Source organism: Peromyscus maniculatus, chromosome 5, assembly GCF_049852395.1.
Source record: "Peromyscus maniculatus bairdii isolate BWxNUB_F1_BW_parent chromosome 5, HU_Pman_BW_mat_3.1, whole genome shotgun sequence".
NCBI lineage: Eukaryota > Metazoa > Chordata > Mammalia > Rodentia > Cricetidae > Peromyscus > Peromyscus maniculatus.
The window spans coordinates 51076498-51089757 of NC_134856.1; the positions used below are offsets into that span (position 1 = coordinate 51076498).

The 13260-nt window shown below is 48.4% G+C and overlaps 1 protein-coding gene across 2 annotated transcripts in view; it reads left to right on the plus strand.

The window, feature by feature from the left end:
* The first annotated feature begins 234 nt into the window (after positions 1–234).
* Hsd17b2 (hydroxysteroid 17-beta dehydrogenase 2) overlaps positions 235–13260 on the plus strand; it is a 76177-nt gene continuing 63151 nt past the window's right edge. Inside the window, exon 1 of one of the 2 annotated variants that reach the window (XM_076572195.1) lies at positions 235–386. Coding sequence is in view for 1 of the 2 variants with exons in the window: in XM_006986347.4 (XP_006986409.1) it covers positions 1841–2105 (265 nt within the window). In the remaining variant the exon portion in view is untranslated. Of the gene's footprint in view, positions 2106–13260 lie in introns of both variants that reach the window. The other variant, XM_006986347.4, reaches the window with a different exon arrangement.

The window sequence follows — 13260 nt, forward strand, 5'->3', positions numbered from 1 at the left end:
CATCTAAGGCCCCACCCATCTTCTTACAGGCTGTGCCCCTGGGTTCAGTCCTGAGCAAACCCTCCCTCCCTCTACAGCCACACTGCCAGGCCCCTCCCACCCCACCCCCCAACACCTTTGCTCTAGAACGAATTCTAGGACAAAGTCCGTGTTCCGTGGGGCACCGTGTCCTACCGTACTTTTTGCCCTCTGTTCTCTTTCTATTTAAACATGCAATTCCGCAGCCTTTCTCAGGTCCTGTCTAGGGCTCCAGGAGGGGCACACTGTTATTTGACAGCTGGAGAGACAGAGTGGAGGGAAGGAGGAAGTTCCCCAGCCAACATTACCTCACCCTTAACAACCGTGGGCACTGGAACTGGGTTTACCTATGAGCATCTGAACTCAAAGTAAGAGCTCATCTCTCTCCAATTTTCCCTTTATCAGAATCCTGCATCCCTCCTAGACAGATGCTAGCAACCATCCAGCCCAGTGGGAGCTCCCCTTGACTATCAGTATTGTGACTGGTGGTGGTGGTGGTGGTGTGTGCACTTATGTGTAGGTGTGTGTGCACATGGTGTGTTGTACCTGGATGCATATGCATAGGACTGAGGTATCACTCCAGTCCTTTCGGGATGGCTCTTGGGCTGGTGAGTCACAGGTGTATGGATCCAGAGTCCCTGCTCTTGGACACGCTCAGCCTCTCCCAGCCTGAATTTTCTTGTTTACAAACTAAGTCTGACAAAGGATTGTGTAAGTTGCAAGCCAAGCTAAAGGAGGGAGGAACCAGTCCATGAGGGGCTGCTTTTCTGTTTGTCCTAAAGCAGACAGCGGCTGGTTCAAACAGTAGCGCTCAGGATCAGCCTGCTTGACGCCGCTGCTGCGTTTAGGCTGCTGTTTCCTGAGCTCTCTAGTCTTGGTTGGATGGCCGCTCTTGTTATTGCTACATGAATAGAAACATCCCAAGGACAACGTATTTGGAGACTGAGTCCTGCTCTCCAGAGCAGAACTTCAGACAGAGTGGAATGAATCAGTACTGAGTGTAGTACGAGTCTCAGGAAAGCGCTGACGACAGCTGTTCCCAGTTCTGCTGTCATCGTTACAGTGTCTCCCTGGTACAACTTCCCTCTGGCAAGACCCGGGCACCTTCCAACTCCCACTAAGGAGTCTCTTCCTTTTGGTCCATTGAGCCCTTAGTCTGTCTCAGTCGGCAATAATCCTTCAGACATGGACCAAATCGGAGATGCTGTCTTTTTAGGCTTCACCTTCCAAGTTTCATTGATTACCTGGATGAGTGTGTGTGTGTGTGTGTGTGTGTGCGCGCATGCACACACACGGACACACACACACACGGACACACACACACACGGACACACACACACACGGACACACACACACACACACACACGGACACAGACACGGACATACACAGGCAGGGACACACACAGGCACGGACACACAGAGATACTCAGAGTTAACAAAAGGACTCAGTAAACATGGAAAGGGCACATCCACAGGAGATTATCCTCTTGTAATTCTATTTCTGTCAATCATTACCTGAGTAATCATCTCTCAGGTGGGAAAGGTCATAAAAGCCTTAAATATAAGTGTTTGTGTGTGTTGAGGGCATCAGGGGAATGAGCAGGTGGGGTGGATCCGGTATTTGTATCACAAGTACACAGTTCAAATGACCTCCTGGGAGTAGTTCTCCCTTATCGTTACATTTCACACGTTCACTCCAAAGGTGCGGGGGCTGTCGTCCCCCTCCCCTCTCTCCTCTCCCTTCATATAAGCCAGGCTGCCTGCAGCTAGCTTTTGCACACGCACTACTCACTGGCCCAGAGCAAGTGAAGGCCAGTGGAGAATGAGCCTGTTTTTCTCTGAGTCAGCATGGCTCAGCCTGGCTGCCACCGCAGTGCTGGGGGGCATGCTTCTCTGCAGATCCAAGAGCCCAGGGCAGCTGCGGAGCCAGGTGCTGTGCCTCGCTGGCTTCTGGGGAGGTGCTTGTCTGCTGGGCTTGTCCCTCCTCGGCAGCTTACTCCTCTTATCACTGTCCTGCTTCCTCCTGAGTATGTGTTCATCGGATCAAGAACTGTTACCGGTGGATCAAAAGGCCGTGCTGGTGACAGGTGAGTGGTCAGCGTTGCTGTGATTGTCACTTGGAGCAGGACCCGACCCTCTGCCTCGGTGGGGTGATGTTGTCAGATGTGGTAGAATGCAAATACTTAGCGTGAATGACAGACAGCACACACCCGAGTGGTTTTCATGGTGTTTTTTTCCTGGTGTCCTTTCATTTGGAAGTGTCTGGGAAGGAGCTGGTGGTGAAACCGAGGGTGACAGTTGGCCAGGGGCATCTGTCTATGCAAGGAGTTGGTTAGTTTCCTAGGCACAAATATGAATGAGTAAAAAAAGGCATCATTCCACGGGTGTCATTGTACCAGGAAACACCCGGCAGACTTCTCCAGGCTTAGGCGGGATTCTGTTCTGAGCTGAATATTCGTCTAGGCTCCAGGCCTGGTCACCTCCTGAGAAATGTAAAGAAGGTGGCCGGGCCAGCTTCGGCACGGTGCTGTACGTCCAGGGACTCCGCTGCACTCGGGGACTTTGCCGTTTGCACCCCTGCTGTCCCGAACCGCAGACCTCGTGTCCTGCTGGAACTTTTTCTCTGCCAGTGTCGTTCGTGTGTTGGTGCTTCTTCATTAGACCGAGCTGGCAGTGCGTGCCCACATCTAGCTGCTCCTTAAGCTGGGCTGCCAGCTTCTGGCTCACTCATTCTGTGTGTTGTTCCACAGTAAGTGTGAGGCCAAATTAGATTCCTTTGAGTTGTAAAACGAGTTTGTTTGGTGGCGAAGTCAGAGCTTGGAAAAGGCTGTAATTAGAATTCCCCAAAGTTATCCTAACCCAGAAAGGCCTGGAAAGAAGAGGGAAAGCCATTGGCAGAGGAATCTTGTGAGGAGGTGGTCACCCCTGCACGGGGAGGTCATCACTTCTGGCTGTGGACCCTGGGTGTGGTTGGGAGAAAAATCACAGGTTGGACAATTCACCGAGAAACAGACTCTAAAGTTTTCATCTCTTTTTCTATTTTCACCTTTTACCTTAAACCCAGTCATAAAACTCTTTCTTCATTTGAGCACAGTTCGGTTCTTGCTGGGGTGTAGGGGGTGCAGGAGATGTTTAAAAGTAAACAGTGTTGTCAATCAGTGGACTATTCACCTGGGTGGGTGGATGCCTGGTCTCACCTGGGAGCCTGCATCTGGGGACCTGGGGTTCACGTGAATCTTCAGATGGCTGATGGTTGGGCAGAGGGAGGCATGGTGAATCATGGGTGGAGTCTGTACAGGAGCAACCACCCAAGAATTCTGGAATCATACTAGGTCAAACGTAGCTGTGTTTCCCAGTTGCATGCAAGAATACAGAACCTTGCAGTACACTGGAGATGTTTCTGTCTCTGTCTCTCTGTCTGCCTGTCTCTGTCTCTCTGTGAAGATCAGAGGTTGATCTTGGGTGTCTTCATCAGTTACTCTCTGTCTTAGCTTTTGAGACAGGTCTTTCACTGAATCTGGATCTTACCGGTTGGCTAGTCTGGCTTGCAAGCAAGGCCCAGAGAGCCTCTTGTTTTTGGCTCCTTAGTGAGGGGATGACAGCATTTCCTACGGTGGCTAGCTTTTTACTTGGGTGCTGGGGATTTGAACTCAGGTTCTCATGCTTACATAAGTTTTTTACCGGCTGAGCTATCTCCAGCCTCAGCAAAAACGGTTATGGCATCCTGCCAGCCATAGGAGCTCCTGGAAGTGCAGATGCTCTGGGAGATCCAGCCAAGGTTTAACACTTCCGTGATTTACCTATGAGAGGGGGTGACTCTAGAAAAACCCAAGGTAGATGAGAAAATAGCAATCTACCCCCACCTGTGTGTCTTGTTAACCCCTAAATCAAGTAAGCAGCACCAGCCCCGTGACTAACCCCTGAGGGAAGTTCTTTGGAGCTTCTCTCTAACAAGCAGGACCACAGATATTTGAGAGGCACTACAATGTCATTTTCTGTCATTTGTACAATGAAGGCACACGTTTGGTACTGTTCCTGGGAAGGTTCCAGATCTTCACTAACAGAAAAATTGGGGCCTGGGGTTGGAGTCCAGGGATAGAGGAACTTGTCTTGCTTGTGCTAAGGTCCAAAGTTCAAACTTCAGCGCCACAAACAAACAGAACAAACGCAAAACAAACAAACAAGTTCCCCCCTCAGAAAAAAAAAACAACCAATCAACCAACCAACCAAACAAACAAAACAAACAAACAAACAAACAAACAAAACAAACAAAAAACCCCAAACCCACCAAAAATAAAAGCTTCAAAACAAAATGGACAAAGTTAAAATGAGTTTGTGACAGCACTTGAACTCATTAATTTTTTAAAAAGATTTATTTTTATTTTTAACTACGTGTGCTTGTTGGGGGTATGTGCATGTTGGGGGTATGTGCATGTTGGGGGTATGTGCACTTGAGTACAGTTGCCCTAGGGGACCCGAGGAGGTGTCAGAGCCCCTGGATCTGGAGTTATAAGTGGTTGTGACCTGATGTGGGCTGTGGGAACTGAGCTCCAGTCCTCTGGCCCATCTCTCCAGCCCTAAATTTTTAAAATTACGTGTGTGTGTGTGTGTGTGTGTGTGTGTGTGTGTGTGTGTGTGTGTACCACAGTGCACATGCTAAGATCAGTGAGCAGCTTTGGGAGTCACTTATCTCCTTCCACCACGTAGGTTCAGGGGCTTGAACTCAGGCTTGCTGGCAAACACCTTTACTTTACTGAACCATCTCACTGGCTCCAAACAACCTACAAACTGCAACAAACCAAGCAAGAAGATTCCCTGGGTTTAAGATCACTGTTTCAGGCAGCCTTGAATTGTAGTGGGGGTAGGCCAGAGGAAAGAAAGTGATAGTATGTGAAGAGTCCCAGGCGTTATTCCTTTATCAGAAAACGGTCTTCAAGAAGTGACTGGCACCGGACAGTGATGGCGCATGCCTTTAGTCCCAGCACTTGGGAGGCAGAGCCAAGTGGATCTCTGTGAGTTTGAAGCCAGCCTGGTCTACAGAGTGAGTTCCAGGACAGGCACAAAGCTACACAGAGAAACCTTGTCTTGAAAAACCAAAGATGAAGAAGAAGAAGAGGAAGAAGAGGAAGAGGAAGAAGAGGAAGAAGAGGAAGAAGAAGAAGAAGAAGAAGAAGAGGAAGAAGAAGAAGAAGAAGAAGAAGAAGAAGAAGAAGAAGAAGAAGAAGAAGAAGAAGAAGAAGAAGAAGAAGAAGAAGAAGAAGAAGAGGTGCCTGGAGGAGGTGGTGGCAGCTGCAGAGATGGCTGGGTAGACCAAGAAGAGTTCCTGCAGAGGACCTCCATGTGGAGTGCCTCACAAGTGCCTGTAACTCCAGCTTCAGGGCATGTGGCATCCTCTTCTGGATCCACAGTCACCTGAACGCACACACTTACACATAATTAAAAATAACAAAAATATAATTTGGAAAGAAAGAACCTGGCAGGTGAGCCTGCAGCTCAGTGGTCGAGTGCTGACCTAGTATCCAGAGGCCTTGAGTGTAATTTCCAACAGTGCGAACCAAGTCAAACTAAACGGACTGAGCTGAGCTGTGGAGAGACTAGAAAGCAATCCAAACCACGTTTCCAGCACACTATTACTTCAGATAGCTACGTTTCCAAAGCAGCCAAAACCCGTGCTCCCACTTTTGAGTGTAGTAACACACAGCCATGAGAGGTGACAGTCACAGAGGATGGTTGTGGATGGAAAACTGCTTAGGCTACAGGAAAGCTCGAGGGAGCCGAAGGTCTGGATCATGCTGCACCCTCTTCAGGTCAGGCTGGAGTGGGCGGGGAAAACCCTGGTAAAAGATTGGCCAAAAAGTATTTTGTAGAAGTATTCACGTAAATGAGAGGGAGAGACATTGTAAGAATTTGTAAATGGCTGAGTAGAGCACACGGTTGCTTTTTATGATGCCATACTTTTCAAGGCATAAAAAATATTTAAAAGAGAATCAAGACATGGTGGTGGATGCCTGTAGTCCCAGCACTGGGAGTTCAAGGTCGTCCTTGGATAGGTAACAAATATGAGGTCAGCTGCATAAGACTCTGTCTCAAGTAAACAAACAAAAATTTAAAAGAGGTTGGGTCTGGTGGTGCAGGCTTGTAATCCCAACTATTTGGGATGCGGAGGCAGGGGGATTACAAGTTTAGCAAGACTTTATCTCAAAATAAAAAGTCAAAAAGAGCTGGGAATGTAGCTGAGGCCCTAGCTTCAATTTCTAGGACTAAAAATGGACTCTTTATGGAGAGATGACACTGAATAGATCACTTGAGTGTCTACTTAATTATGGTCTTAAGTGTATGACAATTACAAACTCAACTTTGAAAGAATCTTCTCTGTCTTTGAGTCCCTCACTTCACTGCATTTCACTGTGATGTTCAAAGCTTCTTTGCCTTTGAAGTAATCTTGTTATATTAAGCATTCGTAGAGTGTTTGAATGTGTTTGTCTCTAAGGTATCCTGAAATGATAACCGTCACTTGAGTTTTTAAATGACTGTAAAATTAATGAAGAGCAGGTCAGTGTGATTGAAAAAACATCCCAAGCACCCAAAGATGGCTGGGTCCAGCATCTACTTCACCTGAGGCTGGGATTCTGAGAGGAAGACCCTGAGGCAAGGTTTAGGAAGGTTTCCAAGAAGTAAAGCAGACAGGGAAAGGGTCAGGCCGAGTGATGAAATCCTCTGAGGGTCACTTCCGCTTGGTCACCCTGGACAGATGTGAGTCACGTCAGAGCTGCCCAGACTGTGTATCAGGGAGAGGTAGTCTTTGACATCACCACACTGTCAATCATTAGACAAGGATAGTGCTGTCCCCTGCCACTTAGCTTCTGAGCAGTTCTGGCTTCAGTGGTCACTAGTGGTGACTCTAACACCCTGGGGACAGCCCCTCAGACTTGGGGTGGCAGTGTACCATGAACCCATGTGCCCACACAAATGGCTAAGGGCTCCGGGAACATCTGTCATGAGCCTGTTTTGAATCATATGTCTTTGAGCCTCCATTAGCAGCTTTTGAACTTCTGTTGTCCCACTGTAGACTGGAAATGTTGCTTAGCCCATGCAGTGTACGCTCACGGGTGGAGTTAATGGGGATCAGGGAGAGTGACAGAACTGTGCACTAGGCTGGGCAGAGAAGCAAGCCTGAGGGCAGAAGATTTAGAAAGGCGTACAATCTGCCTTCCTCCTAATCCTTGACCTCGGACCTACTTGGGCTGGGGGTTCCCCACCCTGACTCCTCAAATGAGGCTGTGTCAAATTGATCCTCAGATCCTCTGGGGTTGGCTGCTTCTACAGCCAACTTTGAGTTCCACTTTCATGGCTCTCCCCAGTCAGACATGCCTTTCTCACCCACCGTGACTGTTCCCTGCTGATTCTGTGTCTGAATCTGGGAGGCTTTAAAATCTAGTGAACAGACATGGCAGCACCAGACTGTGGCTATGAGATGAGCACAGCAGGCACCACCAGGAGGTACCCATGGCATTCTGCAGCCCACCATGGGGAGGGGATCTGGGAGGGGGGGGCTTGACAAGGGCAGAGAGTCCTTAAGAATCCAAAGCGGCTTTCTATAGCCTTCTAAACTGCTTCGCTAAGAAGCTCCATAGCTTGTTTTATTAGATATTTTCAAACTGAAAATTTCAAAACTTGATACAACACAAGATGAATCCAGGAGGAGAAGTGGATTCATTTAAGCCAAGATCTTTATTTTATGATCCACATGCAGGGTTCCAAGCATGGTGACATCTTCTAGGAGTCACTGAATAGTCCAGTGGAGGTTCTGAAAGTTGAATGTTGGTGTCATCTTGGAATTTGGGCTCTTTTGAATTTAACAATAGATTTTTAAAAGGTAAAACGCTGACTAAAGAGAGAATAAAAGTCTATGCTCAGAGCTTTCTAAGTTCTTGTGTGTGTGTGTGTCACTGGAAATTGAACCCAGGGCATCAAGCTAGAGAACTCTATCCTTGAGCCACACCCCTAAGCCGGAATGACAAGTGTACTAGGCATTATAGCTAGGTGGTTTTTATTTTTATTTTTATCTTTTTATGGGAGTGGGGAGTAGTCTCAGAACAAAATCTGCCTAGTTCACTGTAAGCTGCCTGAAGGCAGGACAAAGGTCTCTTCTGTCTGTACCAGCCCTCTCAGACCCGATACAATGACAGTGAGTGAACGAGGGTAAATGAATGGCCCCTGCGCTGGTGAAATGTCCCCTCCCTTTTGTGAAAGCATCGCCCAGTTTGACCACTTGCTTAGATACTTATCCACGGGTTCTTTTTGCTGGGGTCACTTGTACAGAAAGGGCAGTGTGACACAGCCTAACTCTTGGAGGTCCCATTGTTCTGTGGTGATCTAATTGTCGGCATGTTCCAGACAAGACTTTGTGTGGGCTTGGTCGTAAGCATGCTCTTACTTACCCAGGCTGTGACACAAATAGACGCTCCTTTGTCCCCCACCAGGCTCTGAAGATGCCCTGCATTGTGGCTGGGGCTTTCCTAATGTCCCGAGTTTGGCTTCTTCTCTTGCTCTGCCAGCCACATTCTCCTTCCAGCTGTGGTTGCCTCTGCGTACCAGGACTCTGCATTTTCGAGTGTTTCCTACTTCTCTGCCCTTCCACTCTCTTGAGTTTCTTCTGACTTCCTCTGAGGTAATCTCTGTGGCTCTGTCCTTCATCCTCCAGTTTTTCTGGATTCTCTACCACAGAGTGAAGCCTCACAAGGCTATGTCCTCAACGTGTAGCCTGGTCAAGCTACAGCTCTGTGCACCTAAGATGTTGTGTTTTAGGAAGTCATATGACCTAATTACGCTTCTATGACCACCCTCTAAGCACAAGGTCATACATCATAACAGCCACATTTCTGTGAGTGATGTCTTTCTGTTCCCTTCTGTCATTTCTCTACAATTTCCAGAATCTTCTCCATTCTGTTCCATTTCCTCCAACCCATTCCTTTGAGACGTCAATTCAGAATTCTCAGTTTGTGCCCTCTTGATATGAACCATAAGAGCAGAATGAGATGAAACTATACAGGATTAGTGCAAGAGTCTCCACACACCGGAAGCTGTCGTTTTGTTTGGTGGGATCCATTCATAGCCTTTCTTCCTGCTGACTGAGCCTTAAACCCGTGGTGAGGAGCCAGACAGGCAGGTGGATTAGGATGTCAGCCTTGTTCCTGATAGGAGCATTGGAGGACTTCTCTATGGTGTGTGGTGTTAATGGCATGCCCAGGGAAAGCAGGGTGGAAAAGTCACAGGTTTTGCTCATAGGGTGGGGCTTAGTCTGGCCAGCTAGGAGTTCCCTAGCCAGAGAGGAGTGCCTCTACGTGGCCCTCTGTGATCCTGAGTTTCCTCCTCAGCCCGAATAGTTTTCTCTTTGTGACCTTTTTAGTTCTCTGCTAAAGAGGAAAACAAATTGCACCAGGGAAGTCTCGGCTCACCAGCCGCTACTTTGCTCCGCTTCCGGGAGGCAGGAGAGGGAGGAACCAGAGAGCAGCTAAGAGTGTCACAATGATTTATGTCCCCCACGCTGCAGAAAATACAAGTGGGGAAGAAGATCCCCCTTCACTTTAGGTTCAGGAGGCTGATGGAGGACAACTTGTGTAAGAACGACCCAGTGAGGTCTGACTGTAAACACAGTGGAAACAGTGGCGGGCGTAGCGCCTCTCTCCCTCCTCACACACCTAAACCTTGACTGGTAAGACACACACCATGGTAATGGAGATTGCCCACTCCTGGTCGGCTCTTAAGCAATCTGCTTCACCTGTCTGAGTTAATTTTTCTTGTGTGGGAACTAGGATCGCTTTCTCTTTTACAGATTAAGCAGTTATGAACATACCTTGCCAACTAGTATAGATAGATGATTCGTAGCATGAGAGCACCCTGCCCCCTTCCTAAGATTCTGCAGTCCAGTCAAGCCCTTGACCAAGAGAGGGAAGGGCTGTTATAGGAGCTTGGCTAGGTCACTCATTAATGCTGCTTCCATATTGGCTCCATTCATTGTTGCTCTGATCCTTTAATCCCCTGCATCCTGGCCATTCCTTGGCCAGCAAGCTCTCTTTCTGTAGCTAGCTTGTTTCTTCAGTTCTTGGAGTTTTTACTTACAGGCTTTTCTTACATGTCCAGGGTTTAGATCCCTGGCTTAGAGCTGTGTCTGCCTTTGGCTGTTTTCTTTTTAAGCCCTGGTTCATTTGAAAGCTCATGAATGATCAGAGTTGTGTGCAATAGCCGGCATGGAGGGGAGATTGAACAGGCTGAGAGAGACCTCTGGATTCCATCCATGCATGAAGAAGACTCACAGGAGACACCTGCGTCAGTGAAACACATGGGAAGAAGGCCCAGGGTCAAACCAATGCATCCTGGACAACACGGAAGTGTGGAGAACGCTAGGGGGAAAAGGAAGACAGGAAATTCAGTCCAGAGACCAGGCTGAAAAGAAGACATTTGGGGGAAGGGAGACATTTTGGAGGTGGTGATTTGGACCCCCAAAGGAAGGACCTGAGTATGCCAAAAGGATGGAGAAAAGGGATGGAGCAGAAGATGCCGCAGGAGCTGTGGGCTTCTCTGCCTTTGCTCTGCTTGGCTCAGAGTGCAAAGCTTCAGCTTAGTAGGGCAGTTTGCCTACAAAATGTGTCTTCGCTCATTCACAGTTATAAGCTTTTTGGAGAATGAAGTGAACTAGAGCGTCCCAGATGCTTGGTACAGTACCTGGCCACACAACACCTTCTCAGAGAATGCTATCATAGGAAATCAGACAAGACGAAGGATGGTAAGGTAATGAGAGAGGGAGAGAGAGAGAGACAGAGAGAGAGAGAGAGAGACAGAGAGAGAGAGAGAGAGAGAGAGACAGACAGACAGACAGACAGACACAGACACAGAGAGAGACAGAGAGAACAAGAACATCAGCTATTCTCTGGGCTGAGAGAGGTAGTAGCTTTCACCTTGCTCTTCCTGCCAAGGTCAGTTAGAGCATTCCTGGTTTGCTCATTCACCACCTATAGCAACAGTCTCAGAGTATTGGCTTGTTCTTATCTTTCCTTTGAGCACCTGTTAAGGACCTGGGGAAGTTTGGCTCCCAAGGGAATATTTGGTAATGTGTGGTTAGAGCCGTGAAGCATGGGGACATGCCGCATCTAGTGATGAGACTGGACCACTGCCAGAACCTCCTACAGTGGCACGGCGTGGTCCCCATCACAAAGAACAGCATGATATTATTATCAACAGCTTTGAGGTTGAAACCCTTTGACCTACAGTGTGAGCCTTGTAGACCAGGGCCACAGCATGCACATGGATCCTGGTATCCCCAGGAGTCAAGAATAAAGCAATACCATGATGGGCACCCACATGTAACAAAGAAAGTGGAATCCAACTGACCTCAAAGAATAGACTCTGAGACAGCTTCTACGTTGAGTACTCTATGGTGCAGGGCACTGGAAGGTTTGGAAAGAGAGTTCACAAGTTGAGTGTAGTGGCTCATGCCCATTATCCCGTCACACCAGAGGCTGAGGCAGGAGGATTGCTTGCAGTCTGAAGTCAGCCTGAATTAGAATAGTTCAAGGTAGTATGGGTTGAAGAAGGAAGGAGGAAGGAAGGAAGGAAGGAGGAATGAAGGGAGGAATGAAGGAGGAAGGAAGGAAGGAAGAAGGAAGGAAGGAAGGAAGGAGGAAGGGAGGAAGGAAGGAAGGAGGAAGGAAGGGAGAAGGAAGGAAGGAAGGAAGAAGGAAGGAAGGAAGGAAGGAAGGAAGGAAGGAAGGAAGGAAGGAAGGAAATGAACAGAAGACAGAAGGCAGGATGGAGCCGTGGGACGTCACTAGAAATGCCATTGCTACAAACAAGAAAGTCTGAGAATGGAAGCTCTGGACTGCAGGTGACAGCAGAGCACACACGACTCTGAGCAGCTCAGTGTTTTGACAGAATCCAGCCAAGAGCTGAAGCAGGACACAGACTCAAACAGCAGTAAAACAGGAATGGCTCCTCTGGAATCACATAAACATGAGCGTCTCAGCCCCGCTCTGGTCTGTGGATGCAATGGGACCAGTGGCTTCTTCAAGCTCCTGCTGCCCTGACATCATCACAATAGACCGTGTCCAGGCACCGGGATCCACCGTCAACCCTTCCTCCTCTAACTCGCTTCTGCTGAGGTATTTTGTCACAGCGTCTCAGTAACTTTTCTGTTGCTATGGTAAAACGCCATGACCAAAGGCAGCTTCTAGAAGGAAGAGTTTATTTGGACTTACAGTTCCAGAAGGTTAACGTCCATCCTGGTGGGAGGGTGTGGCAGACACAGTGGCTGCAGCAAGAAGCTGAGAGCTCACACCTCAACACCAGCAGAAGCAGAGTGCAAACTGCAAGTAGGGGGAGGCTTTGAACTCTCAAAGCTTGCCCCCAGTGGCGCACTACCACCAGCAAGGCCATACTTCCCAAACCTCCCCAAACAGCACTAATGACCACGCAGAGCAACAGGGAAAGAAACTAAGACACTCCCTCACGGGGGCTTTTGATTAGGGCTCCCTATACAGGGAGTCTTGCCCCCCAGTTACCTTCAGTCCCCGTTGCTTGTTTATTCCTGTGTTGTAACCATCCCCCCCAGAATGCATCTGGGTTCGTTCACCTTTTGCTTTCTACCTCCTTTGCTTTTCGTTAGGTCCGCCCTTCCCCCACGCTCCCTCTTGATCTTTAGAATCCCATGGTCGCCTCTTTAGCAGGTCCTTTGTAGACCACCAATAGTGTCCATTGTCAGCAAGTGTCCCTTAGCTTGCATTTCCTTCTTGCCTTTGATTTGGCTTTGCCGCAGCCACGTTGTCTTGGGGCCCCAGGGCACTAAGCAGTGTGTACCGTTCCTTTCACCTCCAGTGTTTCCTCATCCCTTGGAGTGCTGCCTTCCTCACCTTCTTATCTTCTTCAAAAATCAGGCTTTCTCAACCTTGGTATTATGACTGTTTTGAGCTGGAAAATGCTTCACGCCTGAAGCTGTTCACAGCATCCTTCCCTTGGCTCCCCAGGGACCAGGGGCACCCTACTCCCTAGCAGAGATGGTCAAAACTTCTCCAGACAATGCACAGTGTCTTCAGATTGTTGCCAGTTGAGACCCAATGGCTTAAGGGTCACCTTCTTGAACAAGCGTCCTTCGGTATCTGGGTATCAAGTCTCTTGCTTTTTCTCTTTCCGTACACATCCTGTTTGTTATGGTTGCAGGACGTCGCTCAACTTTGAAGTAACATAATG